A 21,482-nucleotide genomic window follows, 5' to 3' on the forward strand; every position below is an offset into this window, starting at 1 on the left:
CAGGGTGGTTCTGGGTCTAGAAGAGAACAGAGAGATAATAAGAGACACAGGACTGAGTTTGTGAAGCTGAGATTCCAGACCAGCACAGTATGTCACTGCTCGTGTGGTCACTGCTGTGACTTCACTGACCTGGCCGCCCACTGGCCTCCTCCTCCTCCTCTTTTTCTTCCTCTCTCCCTCTTCCCCTCCCTCCCTCTTCCTCCCCGCCCCCCTCAGAGGATGATCAGAAGCCAGAGAGCAGCATATCCCCCTAGACCTGTTCCATCTGTCTGAATGACACTAAGCTGTGTTGTGGAGAAAAAGCTAGAGTGCATTGCTGGTGAATTGTTGTGTAGGGGTGTCTTCAAGAAGAAACAGCACCTAAGAATCCTATCAGGAGAAATCTAAAGGAGTCACCACCTTTCAACACTTGATTGAGCTTCCAGGGAACTAAAGAAGAGTCTTTCATGACCCCATCCCCAAAGACAATAGGAGAAAATCAGCAGCAAGCCAGAGTTTTCTCAAGAGGGGCAAATGAACAGACAATCTGGGGGCCCTTAAAATGTGAGTGTCAAGACTCAGTCTTTGGGACTGGAGAAATGGCACAGTGGTTAAGAGCACTGGCTGCTCTTCCAGTTCAAGGAACTGGGTTACACGCACACACATACAGTCAGCCTTTGGGGCAGAAGATCAGCAAATGAGGAAGCAGGGACAGAATGGAAGAAGCCCCAGGTGCCCGGCACTGTCAGGATGACTCTCCTGCATAAAACCAGGATCCTGGGACAGAACAGAGACAACCCACACAGAGGCAGCAGAGAGACACACTTGAAGAGGGACACGTGCTGGGGCCTGGAGTGAACTGAATCCCAGCCAGGAGCATCTGTGCCTGTGAGCTCAAAGCAAGGATTTGCAGGGACTGGAGAGGTGGTTCTGCTGTTCAAGAGCATCAACTGTTCCTCCAGGGACCCAAGTTCAGTTCCCTTATCAGGCAGTTCACAGCTACCCCCTGTAACTCCAGCTCCAAGGGACAGGGCATCCTGCTGTGGACTCTGAGGTCACCCACAGGCATGTGGTGAACATTTATACAAACATGTAAACACAAATAAGTTTTTAAAACGAACATAAGCTAGCACAAAAAAGAAGAGCTAAACATCATGTTTAAAGTAGTTCTGGATGCATCTGTCTGCCTGCCTGGCAGCAGCCATGTGAACTCTCTCTGCAGGAATGCCAAGCCACAGATAAAACCTCAAGAGCATGAGCTCACAATTAAAAGCAACTCAGTGAACACATGTACAACTAATCCTTTATGAGTGGGCCAAGAGAAGCAGCCTGGCAACTCTGGCAGACATTGGGCACCGAGTGTGTCTCATCTGGGCACCGTGGTGCAGACCCAGCCCAAGAGACCAAGGGAGGGGGTTCAAGGCCAGCCTGGGAATTAGATAGAGCAAGTCATAGAATTTGAAAATAAAGTTGAGCCCACATCACACATTTAGGAAGAGGAAGTTGAAAGAAACTGACAGACTGCTAACATAATGAGAGGAGCATCAAGGCATGGGGGCTTACCCCTAAGAAGTTTTAGAGACAAAAATCATAATGCTAAAAGTTAAAAACAGTAACCAGTTGCCTGTTTTGGTTTTATTTTAATTTGTGGGGTTTTTTAGAGTGGAAATTTTCAAATACAAACAAAATCCATAATTAAATTCAAATCATTATTCAATTTATGGCTAACCCTATCTAATTGATCTCTTTAGTCATTTTAATTTATTTTATCAAATCTATTGATTAGCCATGTGTGTGTTTGTGTGTGTATGTGTATATATTTGTATGTGTGTTTGTGTATGTATTTGTGTGTGTGTGTGTGTGTGTGTGTTTGTACATGTGGAGGTCAGAAGATAACATTATGGAATTAATTCTCTCTTCCCACCTTTACTTCCGGGGATCGACCCAGGTCACAGAGCTCTGGTGGCCCTATTCACTTTAATTTCTAAAGAAAATTCCAGAAGTTATATCATTTTATCTGAAAATATTTCAGTTTATTTTTCTATAAAACTAAGATCTTTTAAGAAAATATACAATTATCTCATCATATATAAAGTAATTAGCAGTCATTTTGTTCTAATAAAACATCCAGTTAGTGCTCAGATTTTCTTGTGTAGTAATTATCTTTTGCATAATTTATTTAGTATTTCAAAATATTAGTAAAAATACAGTAGAAACTAGAAATCAGATTTTGAATTTTGATTCCCCCCCCCCAGGGTAGATTTTGTGGTATTTAATATTTTCCCCAATTCTGGGTAGTGGCCAGAATTTCCCAAACAATCATAAGGAAAAACACTAGCTCTCTGAGGTACATGTGTTTAGCTAGGATGTTGGGTAGATAAGGTGTATGAAACCTATCCCATTTTTTATTTACTGTATGTTTAATTTACAATTTGAGAATTTTATTTAAATTTAGTTTATTTGGGCTATGTTCCATCATAAACCAAGGCGCAGCAGACAAAGACAACTGCTGTGATCTGAATTATGTGTCTCAAAACATCCAAAGATTTAAATGTTGAAGTGTTGAGGTTAATTAAGATTATGTGAAGTCTCATAAGGACAGAATCTGCAATGGCTGATGTCCTTCCAAGAAGAGGAAAGCACCCAGTGGGAACATGGTCAAAGGGTAGCCATCTACAAGTGACGGAGAGAGGCACCACCAGAAGTCAACCTGACAACCTGGACCTTAGATTTCTAACCTCAACTGGGAGCACATTAGTTCTGTCCTACAGGCCATCAAGTCTATAGTACTCTATTACAACGACCCTAGAAGGCTAAGATACAGTACACACAGGGAGCAATTCTCAGCCAGTGTTGTGCTCTACACCTGAAACCTCAGCACTTGGGAGACAGAGGCAGGAGGATCAGGATTAGTAGAAGAGAGTCATGCTCTACTACATAGGGAGTTGAAGGTCAGCCTTGATTAGGTGAAACTTTGTCAGAAAGAGAAAGAAGGAGGGGAGGGAAAGAGGGAACAGAAGGAAAGAAGGAAGGAAGGGAGAGAGAGGGAGGAAGGGAAGGAAGGAAGCAAAGGAAGGAAGGAAGGAAGGGAGAAAGAGGGAGTGAGGGAGGGAAGGAAAGAAGGGAGGGAGGAGAAGACTATCATAAATCATGCCTTAGGAATAACAACTGGAAACTGTGGAACAGCTGCTTCCAGATGTTGGACAGTGGGTAGTATGGGCTACACTTGCTAAGAAAAGTGAGCAGGGCAGCCTAGAGAGGAGAGAGGAAGCCTTTACAGAACTAGCTACCTCCTGGGGACAGGGAGATAATTGGCAGCGTGGCCTAGCATAAAAAGGGAATCTCAGTGTTCTAGAGATGGTCACAGCATCTCGTCATTGCTTCAGCTCTTATCTGTACTCTACAGGTGAAAGCCCTTGTCAATAAAAGTTTGCTGACTGTTCCTTCCCTGTGCATAATGAAGGTGTAGTTTTATCCTCAGAACTAGACTGATTCACACACACACACACACCGCCAGGTACCCAGTTGTTTTTGCCCTTGGCATGAAATAGTAAAGTTCTTGCTACCGAGCCTTAATGAACAGCCAGTGTAACTTCTTGAAATATTGCCTGTGGGCAGGTAGAGATCTGACTCAGGGCAAATGACCCTGAAGCTCAGGGAATGCTGTGCCCAAGGCGAGTGTGGGGAATGGGGCTTGCACTTTGGTTTAAGAAATCACCATGTGGTTGCTGGGAATCAATTCTCAGGACCTCTGGAAGATCAAAGATTATTTGAACTCATTTTTTCCCCTCTTTTTTCCTTCCTTTCTTTTCTTTCTTTCTTTTTTTTTTTTTAAAGAGAGACAGGGTTTTTCTGTGTAGTCCCGGGTGGCCTGGAACTCACTTTGTAGACTAGGCTGGCCTCGAATTCAGAGATCTTCTGCCTCTGCCTCCCGAGTGCGGGAAATAAAAGCGGAAGCCTCCACTGTCAACATCTTCCATGTCATTCCTCAATGAACTACTCCCCAGCCAATCTGTCTAAATCTGTTTCCGGTTACAGCCCCATCCACTTCGTGACGTAGAATCCTGGAGCCGCCTGGAAGCTCCGCCCCCCCGGAGAAGTCGCCGCGACAGCTATGGGTCCGGGCTGGTGCCCCGCGCTGCGTTTGTGGCCGCTGCTGTGGCGCAGGGCGGCCTCCCAGAGAGCGGGCCCCTCAGTGGCGTCGGTTCCCTGGCTTCCACGGCTGGCAGAGCGATGGCTTCCCGCGGGGCCCGCGACCTGCCTGACCCCGAGCCTGACGCGCGGCCTGCACCATGGGCCTCAGCCCGAGGAGCGGACCGGTGGCGACGCTCGCCTGCAGCCCGGAGCCGCAGGTACGCGGGCAGGGCAGCTGGTGGCCGGGCTTGACCCAGGCGGCCCTGGCGGGGGCAAGAGAAATAGCCATTCGTGCAGATGCACAACTGGAAGGGATTTGTGAGGCTGGTTGGCACCAACTTTCCTTTGCGTAGCGAAGTATCTGGGAGGCCAGGTGGCTGGCGTGTTGTCTTCAAAATCCCAGTCATATGTAACTGGCCACATCCGGCCCTTGGCATCACAGTCCAGGGTCCACACCCCGCCTCAGGATCTACCTAGGGTCGTAGCAGATTGGTCTTAGTAGCACTAGCTCTAGCAGCCACGTTTCTTCATATCCGTTGAAGGCTGTGGAAACCGCCTACCTCACGATATAGTTAAGTAACCTTTTAAAGCTGTGATTCGATTTAACGTGTCCCATGTCCTAGGATATTGTCGTCTCCCTCAAATCATGCCGCTGATCGTTGTGTAGCATCTCTGCATTTGCCATGTGTTGTTCATTTTAGTACTAATAAATAGAACTGTGCTGCTTCCATATGGTAATCCGCAGTATTCAGTGTCTGTAATCTGAGTAATTCTGCCTAGAGAGGCTGAGCAGTGCTTTAGGAAACTGTTGTCTAGGTCCAATTTTAAGCTGAGTTCTGGTTGGTTGGTTGGTTTGTTTTGTCTTGGGTGGAGATGGTATTAGGGATTGGACTCAGGGCCAACATGCTGTCACTGAAGGACACCTTTCCTCTTTTAGTTTAAAAAAAAAAACAAATAAACAAAAAAACCTCAATCTTTAGACATTGTCTTCCTGAGTTGCTCAACCTAGCATTGAACCTGAGATCCTCCTGCCTGGTGTTCACCAAAGCATTTTGGATATAAATGCACTCTTACAAGAGCAGTTCCTTCGTCTCCAGGAGACTTCGTGTCAGCCTGCTTCTGTCGATAAATGTAGGTCTGTATTTTCCTCAGCCATCTGACACAAGCATTTCTGCATTTTCAGATCACATTGGTGCCAAGTTTGACATCGATATGCTGGTTTCACTTCTGAGGCAAGAAAATGCAAGAGACATTTGTGTGATCAAGGTTCCTCCAGAAATGAGATACACGGACTATTTTGTAATTGGTAGTGGGACATCCACCCGGCACTTACACGCTATGGTCCACTACATTGTGAAGATGGTAGGATGTACGCCTTTGTTTTGAACCTTTATCTAGAGAGTGACTTGGTAACACTCAGAGGCTACAGAGGAAGCCCGCTTGCCAGAATTCCCAAGAGTGATTTTTGTATGGTTTCTTAGAATGAACGGTTTGGGAACAAGTACTTAGCGCTGTTAAGTCTATATAATTTGTGTCTAATTATTTCTAATTCATGTCTTTTGTGACAAGGAAAATTAGTAATCTGAAACAAGCCAGAAGACTGTATGAGTCTGTTTTAGAGTGGCACCTGTCTCATAGCCTTTAGCTATTGAAGATTTTAAAAATTATTTAAAAGACTTAGAGGCTTCTTTTTATTTTATATTTCTTGTGTATGTCTGTGCCCATGAACATCAGAGGAAAGCTCTGTCCTCCCAGAGCTGGAATTAAAGGACGTTGTGAGCTGCCGTGTAGTTGTTGGGAACTGAGCCATGCTGTTAACTGCGGTCTCAGCAGAAAGAAGAAGGGTCATTTTCTAGTTGGATTGAATGTGATTCAGAACAGGAAAAAAAAAGTGTGTGTGTACCCAGCAGCTCCCAGGAGATCGTGGCACTGTTCTACAGCTGAGTAGACGCCCTTGGTTAACAGTTGGTCAAGAACAGCTAGGGATGCCTAGACAAGGCGGGTTGAAAGCAAACCTAGTGCAGAATGGTAGAGTGGAGGAAGTGGGTTGTTTTTTGTTTGTTTGTTTTTACCGAGGCAGAGTTTCTCCGTGTAGCCATGGCTCTTCTGGAACTCACTTCATAGACTAGGCTGGTCTTGAACTCAGAGGTCCTCCAGATTAAAGATATATGCCACTACCATCAGATCAGTCAAGTGAGGACACAGGAAGACCAAGAAGGATGGACAGAGTTGTAAGGCAAAATCTCTCAGTTGCAACTGGGGGTGGATGAAAAGTTACCGTTGCCAAGGTGTAAGGCTTTTGAGTATTTAAAAAAAAAGTTTTTCAGAGAAGTTGCACAAGAGTAAAGAAGTACAAATTACTTTTACAAAATGTTTATATGGGAAGGGCAAGAAAGAATTTGACTTTTAGTATCTTACAAATAGAATCATATAGCATTCAGTCTTTTGTGACTCAAATTGTGTTACCAAGATTTTCCTGTGTTGTAGCATGTGCCGGATTTTGTTTGGTTGTTTTGTTTTTCCTTGTTCAGTGGTGGGGATTGAGCCCAGGGCCTGTGAGTACTAGTGCTGTACCTAGAGCTACACCCCAGCCCAGTACACCCTGCTGGATGCATAGACCTTCTTATTCATCCATTTCCCCATCGATGCACACTTGTGTTGTGCCCAGCTCTCGGTTCTTGTGACCACCATTCTAAATATGGCCGTAGAGCTGTCTGTTGCTTTTAACTTTGGGTACGCTACTAGAGGTGGAATATTTGGATCATATAGTCATTCTGTTTTTAACTTGTTAAATTAAAATTTATTATAAAGAACCTGTGAATAATAATCATCACACTGTGAAATTAACCAGACTAGAAGCCTTTATTTCCAAGTAGCCCCATCTGTTGATCCTTGGGGATAGTTCCTGTAAGTTTCAGTGTTTAATGTTTTTTTAAATTAAAGGCTGTGGATTCATGAGTTGTTTTTTTTTTTTTTTAAATAAGGTGAAAGATATTAATCCAATCTAGTTTTTCTGTGGTAGATGTCCAGTTTTACCAGCACCATTTGCTGAATCTTTCATTTCCCCAATACCTGTTTTTCTCTTGTTTAAAATTAAGTGGGCACAGCATAGTTTTAGTTCTGGGTTTTCTACTATCCCATTGGTCTACATATAATTTAATTATTATTATTTAGATTTTTAAATTGTATGTATATGAGTGTTCTGCTTGCATGTATGTGTATGTGCACCACTTGTGTGCCTGGTGCCTTTGGAAGTCAGAAGGTGGTGTTTGGTGCCCTGGCACTGGAGTTACTGATGGTTGTGGGCCACCACGTGGGTGCAGGGAACGATCCAGGCCCTTCAAAAGGAATACATGCTCTTAAGGACAGGGCCAGCTGGAGAGCCCCTGCTTGGCGATGTTTATAGCCTTATAGCCATCTGTGCCAGGCTGCCTTTGGCGATGTTCACCATACACTCCGCTGGGTAACTCAAGGTCAGCAGCGCTCTTGCTCCTTAGGATTGCTCATCTGTTCACAGTCTTGTTCCACTACATTTTTTTCTAAGCCTGTGAAGTATGAAGTACAGCACTGGATTTTGATAGATATTGCATTAAATCAATAAATTAATTCTGGTAGTAAAGTCACTTTCACACTGTCTGCCGATCCAAGAGCAGAGAAAGTCTGTCCTTTTGATTGTCTTCTGTGATTTTCATTTTCAGTGTCTTGAAGTTTCCATTGTAGAGATCCTTCTCTTCTCCAACTTCATAGATCCGTCTTAGGGTTTTACTGCTGTGAACAGATACCATGGCCAAGGCATCTCTTATAAGGACAACATTTAACTGGGGCTGGCTTACAGGTTCAGAGGTTCAGCCCATTATAAAGGCAGGAGCTTGGCAGCATCCAGGCAGGCATGGTGCAGGAGGAACTGAGAGTTCTACATTTTCATCTGAAAGCTGCTAGCAGAATACTCACTTCCAGGCAGCTAGGAGGAGGGTCTTATAGCCCACACCCACAGTGACACACTTTCTCCAACAGGGCCACACCTTCTAATAGTGCCACTCTCTGGGCCAAGCATATACAAACCACCACAATCCCTAAATATCTAATTTTTTGAAGGTTTTTTTTTTAATATTTTATTTACATTTGAAATGTTATCCCCTTTCCCAGTTCCCTCTCCTGTAACCCTTCTATCCCATCCCCCCCTTTTATGAGGGTGTTCCTCCACCCACCCACCCATCTCTCCACCCTAAATTCCCCTACACTGGGGCGTCTATGTAGCCTTCATAGGAACAAGGACCTCTCCTCCCATTGATACCTGACAAGGCCATCCTTCACTACGTATGCAGCCAGAGCCATGTGTACTCCTTGGTTGGTGGCTTAGACCCTGGAAGCTATGGAGAGTCTGGTTGGTTGGTTTTGTTGTTCTTCCTAAGAGGTTGCAAACCCCTTCAGCTCCTTCACTCCTTTCTCTAACTCCTCCATTGGGGACCCTGTGCTCAGTCCAATGGCTCGCTGTGAGCATCTGCCTCTATATTGGTAAGGCTCTGGCAGGGACTCTCAGAAGACAGCTATCAGGTTCCTTTCAGCAAGCATTTGTTGGCATCTACAATAGTGTCAGGGTTTGGTGACTGTATATGGAATAAATCCCCAAGTGGGACAGTCACTGGATTGTCTTTCCTTCAGTCTCTGCTCTACACTTTGTCTCCATTATTTGCTCCTGTGAGTATTTTGTTCCCCTTTCTAAGAAGGACCGAAGCACCCACACTGTGGTTCTCTTGAGCTTCATGTGGTCTGTGTATCTTGGGTATTCAGAGCTTCTGGGCTAATATCCACTTATCAGTGAGTGCATACCATGTGTGTTCTTTTGTGATTGGGTTACCTCACTCAGGATATTTTCTAGTTCCATCCATTTGCATAAGAATTTCATGAATTCGTCATTTTTAATAGCTGAGTAGTATTCCATTGTGTAAATGTGAAGTTATTTTTAATATGTTTTCCCATTTTTTGTACACACACACACACACATAACTAAAACACAGATTGACTTTGTATTCTGCACCTTAAAGTTTTTATTAGGCTTTAGTAAAAGTTTTTTAGTAGGCTTTTGGGTCTTTATTTCAGGTGGAGGCTGGTTTGCTATTTATTTATTTACTTATTTAATTATAGACAAGGTCTCTGCTGTGCAGCACTGGCTGGCTTGGAGCTCACAGACATCCATCCACTTCTGTCTCTTGAGTGCAGGGATTAAAGGTGCACACCATCATACCCACTTTATTTGCAAATTGAGATAGTTTGACTTTTTGGGTTTTCAAGACAGGGTTTCTATGTGTAGCCCTGGCAGTTCTGGAACTTTGTAGCCTCTCAGACATATCTGCCAGTCTCTGCCCAGCCTCCAGCTGCAGACAAAGGAGTGAGCCACCATGCCTGGCCTAGCTTGACTTCTTTCCTGCTCTATCTCTTCTATATCTTTCTCTTATCTAATCTCTGTAGCTAACACTTACAGTACTGTATTACATAAGTTGTAGAGTCCTGATGTTAGAGGAAAATTTGTTCAACCTAATGTTGGCTACCAGTTTATTGTTATATGTAGCAAACCTTGATTATTTCAGGAATATTCCATCTATTCGTACTCTAGAACTTTTATCACAAAGACATGCTGAACCTTTTGGCATCAATTGAAATGATTATGTGGTTTCTTTCCTTAAGCTTATATATTTATTGATTTTTATATGTTGAACTAATCTTACCATTTAGTCTCAAGGGTATTGTTCTCTTGCATAGCCTTGTCTGATAATGATATCGTGTGTTTTTCATTTGATTAACCATCTCCTTCATTTCAAGTTCCCTTCCTTTATTTCCCTTTTGATGGCTTTTCAATGTTTCAGTCTCCTTGTTAATTTTTTCCTCCACATTTTCGAGTTTCACCTTCACTTTAGTATCTGTTAAACTCACTTTGGAGACTGCCTTATGAAATGCTTGCATAGATTTTCTTATTTTGTTGCAATTCTTTGTTTGAATTTTCAATATCATTCTTAAAAAAAAAAAAAACCACTCAGAATTCTTTCTCGCATTTCAGCTATCTCTAGTTTGGGATTCTCTTATGGGAGTTTAGAGGGTTGGTAGAGGTGGTGACCTTGTGTTTCCTTGTGGGTTTGCTGTGATTTACATATCTGTTGGTATAAGTTTGTCCTGACTTCCCCTTCCTCTGAGCCTGCTGGATACTTTGTTTTCCTTCCGAAACTTCCTAGAGCAGAGGTTTTCTACCTGTGGGTTGTGGCCCCTTTGGGAGTGTCCAATGACCCTTTCACAGGGGTCACCCCAAGGCCATTGGAAATCAGATACTTACATTATGACTCATAACAGTAGCAAAATGTTATGAAGTTTATTGGTAGTTATGAAGTGCCAATGAAAATTATTTTATGGTTGGGGTCACCACAAGAGGAACTGTATTAAAAGGTCACAGCATTAAGAGAAATGTCTGCCTGAAATTTAGCTATGTATTAGTAAAACTTGGTATTGATTGCTGAAATGGAGTTGCTGAAGTAATCCGGTCTTGGGTATGTGTTAGCAGGACCAAGGGTGGCGCTGCCCACGAAGCTATAAGGCACCAGGTGGCGTCTGAACTGCTAAAGGATGCCAAACTTCAAACCCAGGGAAATCTGCCATCTGGGGTGGGAGATAGGATGATAGCCTCAGGCCCAAGGTAACCTCTGGGAGCATAGCAGGATCCTGCAGTGATCCCTGGAATCTTACAAGTCAGAACTCCACACCCACACTGACCTTAGAAACCAGTGGAACCAAAGCCCCAATCTGCCAGGGGACCTGTGGCAGTTGGGAGTCAAGTTCCTGCACTGACCTCTAAGGCTGGTTACTTAGCGATTTCTGGTTCCTCAGAAGCTAGAGGCCTAGACAGCTGGCATTCTCTGGACCACAGGAAGCCAGAAAGGCCTGGTCCCTTGGTGCTGTCTGGTCTGGCTGGAGCCAAAGGCCTGAATCTCCAGGGTGCAGTTTTTAACTTTTTAAGGAACTGCTATGTACAACTGACTACACTACAATTTCTGTTCTCACTAGAAGTGTCCATTTTTTCTACATTCTGAGAACTCCCACTTCGCTTTTCTAATAGTAGGCATCCATATGGATGTGAAATATCATGCCATAGGTTAGACTCGCATTAGTAGTAATCAGTACTAGTTTTTGTTGGCTGTAGTATAAATTCTTTTGGAGAATGTCTGTTCATCTATTCATTGCATGTTTTGTTGTTAAGAGTTGTGTTTTCTGCATATGAATTCCTTGTCTGATTTGTGACCTGTAAACGCTGTCATTCTGTGGGTGGTCATTTGAAATGCAGCCAAGGAGGTTAGGGCAGGAGATTGTTTCCTTTAAATTATGAATCATGTGGCAGTCGATGGATGTGTGAAATGATTTAATCCTTAAGTTCAGTCTAAGGAAACTGTCCCTAGACCCTAAGTAGGAGCAGAGACTCTCCCCTCCTCTAAACGCACGGCCTGTTTTTCAGTATAAACACCTGAAATGTAGAAGCGATCCGTACGTCAAGATCGAGGGGAAAGACACTGACGACTGGCTGTGTGTGGACTTCGGTAAGTTACTAGTGTGCAGGTTACAAATGAATACCCATTATTTAATCTGTTTCCAGCTGCAAAAAGGTAGAAATAAAATTAGTAAGTACATATCAATGTAAACATTTTTGAATTTTGTTTCTTGTAGTAAACGTTTGATTTGATTATATCAGGTTCTCACAAGTGATTATGTCACATGTGAAAGTTGTGCCTACCCAGAGAACTCTGGACAGTACACTCTTGGTAGAACACACACTGTATGCCTTGTATGTAAGGACCACACAGGTGAGTGATGGTGTATTAATAAGTCATAGTTTCAGAACTCTGACCAGACAGATAAACTACTAAGGGAAAATAGTAGCTGCATGCCTACTCTGGGCCAGGTGGCAGTCAGCTGAGATTTAGCCTATTTGCAAGCTTTCATAGTTAGGGTTATGAATGTTGTGGTGAAACACCATGAGCATAAAGTAACTTGGGGAGAGAAGGCTTTGTCTCATTCACACTTCCATATAACAGTTCATCATTGGAAGGAGTTAGGGCAAGAAGGTACCTGAAGGCAAGATCTGATGAAGTGGCCATGGAGGGGTGCTGCTTACCGGCCTGCTCAGCCTGCTATCTTATAACCCAAGACCACTGGGCACTAATTAAGAAAATGCCCTGTTGGCTTGCCTTACAGCCCAGTCTTCTGGAGGCATTTTCTCAGTAGAGGATTTCTCCTTTCAGTTGACACGAAACTTGCCAGGTTACAAGTTGTCACTCCAATTTCATGAAGACGACCATTTTGGAAAAGCACAGTGTTCCTTGCCGCAGTGGCAGTCACCAGTACCATAAACTGCTGGCTCAGAGCTCAGAGCCCGTGAGGTTGCCCGCAGGTCAGATGGCTCACGAGGAGGCCCACTGGTGTGCTCTGCTGTGAGACAGCAAGGCTGTAAGCAGGGCTTCTCAGCTTTGTCAGTCATAGTTCTGCTGTATGCTTGGAGAACAGCTTGTATAGTGCAGAACAGGATGCTTATTAGGAGTATCCACTCTCCTCTCTCCAGTTAAAACAAAGATGTCTGTGGGCATGGAGGCAGTGCTGTGAGCATAGCTGCCTTGGAGGCAAGTCCTATCTGGTAGGACTATTGACTTTGAAAACTTTGTTCACAAGATGTACAGAAAAGTGAAACCTGGGAGACAGCTGTTGCAGGGTAGGACCAGAGGAACTTGACAGACCCAGCTTGCATTCCCATGGATTAATGTTAACAGCCATCATTGCTGCTAAGTGGCAGGTGCTCTAACAAAGCCACAGCATCGCTCTGCAGGAAGGGGTCTACCATTTGCCCCTAAGAAGTTGAAGGTGAGGAATGTGCATTGATAAAAACATAAGCAGTGGATTTTCTTCTTTGTAATTTTTATCTGTTCCTGATAGGCAGTATGGTGATCCACTTGATGCTTCCAGAAACCAGAGAAACCTACGAATTAGAGAAATTATGGACTCTACGTTCTTTTGATGACCAGTTAGCTCAGATAGCAGCTGAGACGTTACCTGAAGACTTCATTCTTGGACTAGAAGATAACACTTCATCCCTGACTCCAGTGGAGTTCAAATGTAAATAAATCAAAGTTAATGCCATTCATTCCTTTGAGCCATCTGTAAATACAGGTCCTAGCCTTGTCTGCTTGGTTCCTACAAGTTCTTATCTACCTCTGGAGCACTCATGCTTGTGGCTGCAGAGACTAGGTAAGTCAGCCCACACACCAAGAGCCAGCAATCCATCCCAGGTTTGCAGCAATCTGTCTTTACTCTTGAGATTCCACCACGATGCTCTGGTAGCACCATGATTGACTCAAGTTCTCTGTTCAGAGTATTCATTTTGTTTAAGCATAAATCTTCTTTGCCATGGAATGGCCAAACTTGGGGGAGGTACAAAACCCCACCCACATCAGCCTTCCTCCCTTCCCCAGTTTCCAGAGATGTCTGGAGGCAGTAGTAAGCAGCAGGGTGCTTGGTACGAGGATAGCATTCCTATAACCCTTCCAGAGTGCTCTCAAGTGGCACAAGTACAATACTTATATTTAGAATATTAGGAAAAGCCATGTAAATCTGTAGATCTTAGTTTCTATTACATAGGACAACCAAGGGTCACACATTCTTGTACCAGGGGCTGAAAAAATAACTTGGTAGGTTACTGCTTACTCTAAGATACCACAGAAAATAACTCAAGAATACTCATCTGAAATCATACTACAGAAGCTGTGGCTTATGATGAAAACTTTATTCTGCATCAGGGTACCTGGAAAATGAAGCTGCATTTGGGGCACACTACAGATGAGAAATGATCTGTATATGGTGAACACAAAACACAATTACAGAATTACTCAGTACCAGGTACTCCAGACCACCAGTGCTCAAGTGAAAGTAAAACATGATTGGCCACTCTAAAAGGTTAGACATGAAATATGGCAGAATTGAAACCAACAGAAATGTAGCACCTGTCAGTTTGTTAAAAAAAAAACAAACACTGGAAAACTCAAATACCGAGGAAGAGCTCTGGCCTGAAGCAGATCTCCCCTGAGATCCAAGCAGGAGAGCAGGTCACAGTTTTTTTTAAGCAGTTTAATTTTTTTTAAGCAGTTATGAAAATGCTAGATGAATTCAGTTGTAAAAAGGGGGGGACTTTTTGGCTAAAACTACAAAATAGACTGGTTTTATGAAAATGTTTAGGAATTCATTTTCACAATGTCTAAATGATATGCTGATGTTCAGAAAAACTTAAAAGCATGTAGAAGTTAATTCTGAAACACGGATGAGGCAGAGTGATTTTCTGAAGGGTTACATAATACCCTCAAGGTCAGTGTAATATGACTGTAACCACCTTATGAACAAAGCAACAAGACAAGTTCAGAGAGCAGCGCGGCCTCGAGGACTACCCACACCCACGTGTATCCACACAGGGCTTTACCACTAAGTTGAGGAAGGGCAAAGGGAAGTCAGATATTTCTACAGTCTGAATTCCCAAAACCGTCTGCTGGATCCTCTACCTTGACTCCCTGTCAGGTAACTGCAGGGTAGACAGAAACTCTGCTACATTTCATGGAAGATTTCTGGTGGACTTAATTCTTCCACTGTTTAAAAAATCTTCAGAATAGGTTAGGCTAGTGACAGTGCCAGGCCCAAGGAGACAGCTTTTTTGCTTTTCGGCCCTGTCCTATCACCTGACTCCCCTGGTCTTCACAGCAGTCCTATCTGTGTCTGCTCAGAGTGTGGTCTGAGCTCCAGTGTGGTGGCAAGCTGAGCATCCTGTCAAACAAACTCAGGCTGATTTTGTTTAAGTTCTGCATTTCTTCACTGACATGCTTCCTTTTCGTGGCGACAGTCAAAGCACAAAGTATTTGCGAATCCCCGCACATAGCTAAACACAACGCCCAGGTCTTCCGGAGCCCTTTCCACCAGTCATCCCCGACCCAGCCACCACTCTGCTCTGTCAGAGCCATCAACAACCATTGCAGACGTGAACAAAGGAATACATGGTCTCGCTGCTCTCAGAGTCAGCACTGCTCCTTATCTTTGAACATTTAGTGGACTTTCAACTACTGTCAAAAGGCTCAAAAGATGGAAAATTATTTTTCCAACTTTACTGTCACCGGCCAGACGTAAAATTACTTTTTCAATTACTTGCCTATCAGCTGATAACTGTTAAATTTTATTTTTTTTTAAAAAAACGGTTGGAGATTTTATAAAGTATATAAAATTTTCAAAAAAAGGAATTAATTTTGCTTTTAACTGTATTACTGAATACCTGAGGTAGTTGAGTAAAAATGCACGTTTGATACCCCGCCAACAGCGAGTGGTTGGCACTTCCCTTAGGTTATCCACGTTAGTGTTAGAGAAACAGGAAACAACAGCTCTTCTATTCTAATGGCTTACTGTTGTGTTCCTCTGACAATTCTACTTTGATCCAATTTCAACAATTGGACTTATGAACAATCTAGTTTTAAATTTATTTGATAAATTTAGTGAATGTACCATTTATGCCAATTTCTGGCATTATGGAGGAATATTAAGAAAAATTAGCACGTTTGTTATACTTTGATATCACAAGGGAAGTGCAGAGTTCTCTTTCCCTACCCCCACTTTTTTTTTTCTTTTTTTAAAGCTGGGTGTCATATGTTTCAGAGAGCATAAAGTATACATTCTCACAGAGACAGGAGTTCGAGCTGCCTGGTCCTCAGAAACAACCAGCTAGGTAAAAACTCGTGCACGTGATTCTGGATGGGTCAGCACCCGTCTGTTGGTTAAGCAAATCTGTCTTTGGTTTGGCATCTGCCTCTGTGGTGGCTGTCTCCTGAGCCTTTACTTTCGCCTTGACTGAGGTGGTCCACTCTGCAGAGCTTTCTGCTGTTGGTGCTGCTTTACCTGAGTCAGAATTTCCTGAATTTTCCTCTGGGCAACCTATAAAAGGACAGAACTTCATAGAATCTGCACAGTTCAAAGTTACTAAGTTACTCTACTGCAACAGCATCAAGTTGAAATCCTTGTGCCCGGTACTTAACAGTGTGCTGGCTGAAAGGAAAACTAGACACAGCCAGGCACAGTGGTGCATAAGGACAGAAGCTGAACTCCTGGAGCCTAGGAGTTCAAATATAGCCCGGGGGAACCGCAGACAGAGGTTCAGTGCCCCACCCAACATTATGACCCATGAGCTTCTAAAGGTTCAGTTATACATATGGAATGGTAGCACTATGATAGAGCTTAAGAGCTTGTCATTTTAGAAGCCACTTACCTGGCAAGCATAGAAGTGGCCAGTTATTTTGACAACTACTTGATCATTCTCATCAGGTGTCTGGTCACGGGGGACAACAACTTCAGCACTTGATAAATTCTGGAGTTCATTAACCTGAAATAGATAAAATCATATCACTAAGCATTAAAAAGTTTATCTCCCAAGCACTTCCTGTAAGCCAGACTCAGCTCTGGCTTTACAGAGCTCATTTTATCCACTAACAGTTCGCTGAGCTGTTCCCATTTTAACATGACTAAAACAAAGGTCTGGACAAAGAAACCCATTACAGAAGTAAACAGCAAAACCAGACTCAGGACTTCAAGTTCTGCTCAGGGTGGGCTCTGTGTGAATCTAAAGTTAAAAGAACTGGAAATGACTTAGTTGAAAAAGATTGCGAACTGCTGGGCGGTGGTGGCGCATGCCTTTAATCCCAGCACTTGGGAGGCAGAGACAGGTGGATTTCTGAGTTCAAGGCCAGCCTGGTCTACAGAGTGAGTTCCAGGACAGCCAGGGCTACACAGAGAAACCCTGTCTCAAAAAAAAGAAAGAAAAAGAAAGAAAGACTGCGAACTATTTTTTGCAATTTGAAGGTATTTTAAAACTTCACTTCCTGTCCTTTAAGAAGTGAAGTTTATAGAATAAAAAGTTCAAGTTATACGTGTGAAGGAATGTGGCATGCCCCTTTCAAGTTCCAGGTCAGTACCCTGGTCTGAAATATGCAGCAGTCTTACTGGCAGGTTACAGAAAGAAGGAAACCTCCAAACCTTGGTCGAGATGATCCCATTTTTCCCGGGGGAGCCGGCTCCCTGCAGTGCCCCTCCAGCAGGGCAGGGCTGCTAGGGTACTTGCCGTTTTGCCTCCTTTCCCAATAACTCTGCCAGCAGCAAAGGACGGCACTCTGATGTGAGCTTCAAGTTTCACCTCTTCTTTAGGACTAACAAAGTTTTCTTCTTTAATTTTTCCATAAATTCTTCCCTGAGCCTACAGATGACAATATATCCTATCAGTATCATTCATCCTTGAAACAAAAGGTCAGTTAACTTTGAAGACAGCTTGGATCAGCCTGGAATATCCATTGTAGTAGCACATCAACATCTGAATGAAGACTGTCGACCTAAGAGGCAGTAGTCAGGAGCCTCTGAGAGGGTTGAGGATAACTTTCTAGGCAAGACAACTAAATTACTGATAAGAGAGAGTATGGGCCAAATGCAGCAATGCATCTGTAACACCTGAAGAGTAAGCAGTATGCTGGAAATAAAGGCATTAGGGAGGAGGTCTAATTAAGAATGATTTTAGGGGCTAGTGACCATTCACGCTCTAGTCTTGAATAAAGCCTCTCCTACTCTCAAAATAAGAAAGAGATTGCATTGGTCTTGAGCAAAAGAAACTAGGGAAGAACTTCGTAGTCAGGGACACCAGGCTCACAAGGAGCTGAGCCCATGTCAAAATAGGACAGACACCGGCCAACAGGACCACAGATAGCCATCAGTGTTGAGTGGTTAAAGCCAGGTCCCATGCCATCACAGCGCTCTCTCGCCTTCTAACTACGATCCAAGGACATGCTAGTGAAGGTAAGAAGAAGGGGCCACTGTACTCAAGAGTAGACCACCTCCAAGACAGAATGGGACGCTGAAAAACAGATTTACAAGGTTCATTACCAGGCAGGTGTGCCTGTGCCAGTGTTAAGGTCCCAACTATCTCGATGGTGACAGTAAACCAACATTACAGAAGTCAAAACTAAAGGCTCATGGGTGTGAAATAATTCTGGTGTGGCTCCACTCTGATCTTTGGAATTTCCACTGATACAGGGGCTGGAAAAGGCAACATCATCTTGCTCCCTCTTGTTACCTGTGCCCTCCACAATACATACCTTGAACTGAGCCTCTGGCGGTCCAGTGATAATCACCATCCTCACCTTAGCATCTGGTGCTTCTGCTGGAGCGATCTGTAATAGACCCATCACCAACCAGTTATGATACTTTCGGGTGTCACTGACAAACTTTAGGCAAACCAGCGTGACATCTGCATATGATTGACTGAGCTGAAGAATTAAATGCCTTCTAGAAAGCAATTATGGAGAGGCTATGATTAATAAGGGCCAGTCAGGTATAGCCCACTATTTACTGAGTATTAAAATGGTGCCTGACTCTTGTGTAAAACTGCATGTACAGCCACTGAGCCAACCCGTACTACACCTAGCTAAAGAACAATCACTTTACAATGGGAGCACAGAAGGCTGGGGACATTAAAGGACCCTATCCACGATTACGTAGTTAAAAGACTTGAGAGCTTGGTGTCCCCTGCCTGTGCTCTCAGTTGTAACTCCAGTGGTCCATGATGTGTGGTAACACATTAGAAGTTCTGGGCTCCTCAGTTGTGAAGCTAACACACCCATGTCGAGGCAGCTGTGCTTCTTACAGTTAAATGAAGGGAAATTTTTCTCTGGATTGCTTAAACTATTTTTATATTTTTTGTTGCTAAGACTACTGGGTAAATTGCTCCCAAATCTACTCATTAGAAGGACATAGGCCATTAAACAATATTAACTGAGCAGGAGACAGGTAAACTGAGACAGTTTTCATGGAGTATATGAAATCAAAAGTTCTGGCTGGGGAAACAGTGCAGAAATGTAGAGAGAGGAGCTAGCATGCCCAGAGTCACAAGAAAGGGTTTTGTAACCCAATTCGGGAATGATTTTAAGGGCATTTGGGCAAAGGGGATGGCTCAGAAAGAAGTCTGCTGTGAATGGCAAGGACTAGAGTGTAGCTGCTCACTTGTACAATCCCAGCATAAAGAGATAAAATGGGTTCCTCAGATCAATCAGGCAGCCAAACAGTCTTATTGATGAGCTCTCGGTTCAACTGAGAGACACTGACACTTGCTATGCAAATAAAACCTAATCATTACATTACATTATAAAACCGTGTAAGAACAACAACAAAAATACAAGTCACTCTGATCACTGAAGATCATCACTGCTAATTACTTGATGTTTTCTAGAAGAAGACTTCAGGATAAATCAAGTCTAGCTTTCAGCTCTCTTCAAAATAAAGCTGCCATTCTGTCACTTAGAGTCAGTCTGAAACCTAGAACCTACTCTGTGCAGGGCACTGACTTGTTTTGAGTCTGAAAAACAAGCAAACAGTTCCTTGCATTTAGTCCAGATTCCTGGGGTTGTGTTGACAGGTAATAGCATTCCAGCTGGTTTTTGGTTTTTTTTTTTTTTTATGTTCTTTGTTTTGTTTTAAATCCTTTCAATGACAAAACCGAGGCTAAAGAAATGCACACATTGACAGTATATATGGCTTCTACAGCCTTCATTTTTTTCAAGATAGGTTTTTTTGTTTTTCCCTGTGTAGCCTTGGCTGTTCTGAAACTCGATCTGTAGAACAAGCTAACCTCAAAGAAACCTGCCTGCCTCTGCCTCCTAAATGCTGGGATTAAAGGTAGGTATGTGCACCCACCACCAGCCTGGCTACCATTTCTTTTTTTTCTTTTTTTTAATATTTATTTATTTATTATATGTAAGTACACTGTAGTTGTCTTCAGACGCCAGAAGAGGGTGTCAGATCTCTTTACGGATGGTTGTGAGCCACCATGTGGATGCTGGGATTTGAACTCATGACCTTTGGAAGAGCAGTCGGTGCTCTTACCAGCTGAGCCATCTCTCTAGCCCCTGGCTACCATTTCTTAAAGGATGGAAAAGGGTTCCTCCTATCCTTTGACAACCAAGTCTATTCATATAAGCTTCTGTTAAAGAAACAAGGTTGTGTTATTTTATTTACTGTGGATACATTAAGAGTAACTTCAATGTCAAAAAATAAGTGAGCACATTAAATGGTGATTTGGTAGTACAGGATATCTGCCTCAGGGTGCAGGAGATGGTAGGTGAGCACAAGGGCTAGAGTGTGACTCCCCAGCACCCAAAGAGGAAGCCAGGCCCAGATGCCAGTGTCTGGCCCCTCAGTGTTAGAGGCAGAGACAGGGAGATCACCAAAACACAGTGGCTGGCCGGGCACCCTGCCCGTTCAGTGAGAGACCCTGTCCCAAGGCAACAAATACGGCAGGCAGAGAGCAATGGAGGGAGACCATGAGGTCCACAGGGGTACCTATGTAATAAAAATGCACAAAAAGATAACCATATCTAATCCTGTATCACATACAAAAGAGGCAGCCAATCGGGATCACTTTCCGGCCTTCTGAGCACACACTTCCCCAGTCCAGTTAGAGGACCTAAGAAAGGCAGGAAGAAGGGAGCACACTTCATTGTGTATGTGAGCATGTGCTACATTAATTTTGTAAAATATTTTAATAAGAAGTGTACGTAAGTGTGTTGGCGATGGAGTATATACCTCAGTACAGGTGCCCACAGAGGCCAGAGAGTGGGCTGGATCCTGACACTTAAGTTAAAGACACTGAACTGAGGTCCTCAACAACAGCAGTATGTGTTCCTAACTGCTGAGCCATCTCACCACCTGTCAAACACTGGTTTTCAAAAATTTAAGAATAAGGCAGTAAAGACTTCACATTTCACTGTTCCCATGCCCGTTCCTTAACCACTTGCTGATAGTAACTGGATTTCCTGTCCCTCGATTTTGCTGTCTCTTCTACAAGAAAGTAATGTAAGGGCTGTTTCTGTGTTTTGAATTTTAATTTGATTTACATAAAGCAAATTTTACCTTTAGTTGTTCAGTTCTATGGGGTGACAAGTATGTACTCAGGTTAGCCACCCCCACAGTGAAGTCACACAACAGTCCTCTCCCCAGCCCCACGAAGCAATCACACAACTGTCCTCACTCTCCCAGCCCCTCAAGCAGTGTCTCTGTGCCTCTCCCATGTCAGTGTCTAGCCACCAGATGCCCTTGCTGTCCCTGTAGCTTGCCTTTTCCAGAATTATTCCATAAATGGACCATATAGTGTGAGGGCTTCCTTTCCAACTTCTATCACCACAATACATGAAATTTCCCCCACACTGTTAACCTCCAGTGGATACCTCAGTGACTCAGTGGCATCTACTGGGCAGACTCACTGCATGGAGGATTACAGTTTA

General features: G+C 43.5%; 2 protein-coding genes across 2 annotated transcripts in view; one reads left to right on the plus strand and one right to left on the minus strand.

Moving 5' to 3' along the window:
• Positions 1-4,043: 4,043 nt before the first annotated feature.
• Malsu1 (mitochondrial assembly of ribosomal large subunit 1) lies at positions 4,044-13,285 on the plus strand. Its single transcript, XM_052173692.1, has 4 exons — positions 4,044-4,331; positions 5,297-5,475; positions 11,609-11,690; positions 13,078-13,285. Exons 1-4 carry the CDS (start codon positions 4,094-4,096, stop codon positions 13,263-13,265), a joined length of 687 nt encoding a protein of 228 aa, XP_052029652.1. The 5' UTR covers positions 4,044-4,093; the 3' UTR covers positions 13,266-13,285.
• Positions 13,286-13,909: 624 nt separating this feature from the next.
• The window catches only part of Igf2bp3 (insulin like growth factor 2 mRNA binding protein 3), a 122,284-nt gene continuing 114,711 nt past the window's right edge, over positions 13,910-21,482 (minus strand). The window contains exons 12-15 of the mRNA XM_052173691.1: positions 18,303-18,377; positions 17,282-17,413; positions 16,433-16,546; positions 13,910-16,101 (exon numbers count right to left, since the gene is read on the minus strand). Of these exons, the coding sequence (XP_052029651.1) occupies positions 16,003-16,101; positions 16,433-16,546; positions 17,282-17,413; positions 18,303-18,377 (420 nt within the window). The 3' untranslated portion in view covers positions 13,910-16,002. The remainder of the gene's footprint in view (positions 16,102-16,432; positions 16,547-17,281; positions 17,414-18,302; positions 18,378-21,482) is intronic.

The sequence above is a fragment of the Apodemus sylvaticus genome, chromosome 2, assembly GCF_947179515.1.
Source record: "Apodemus sylvaticus chromosome 2, mApoSyl1.1, whole genome shotgun sequence".
Classification (NCBI taxonomy): Eukaryota; Metazoa; Chordata; class Mammalia; order Rodentia; family Muridae; genus Apodemus; species Apodemus sylvaticus.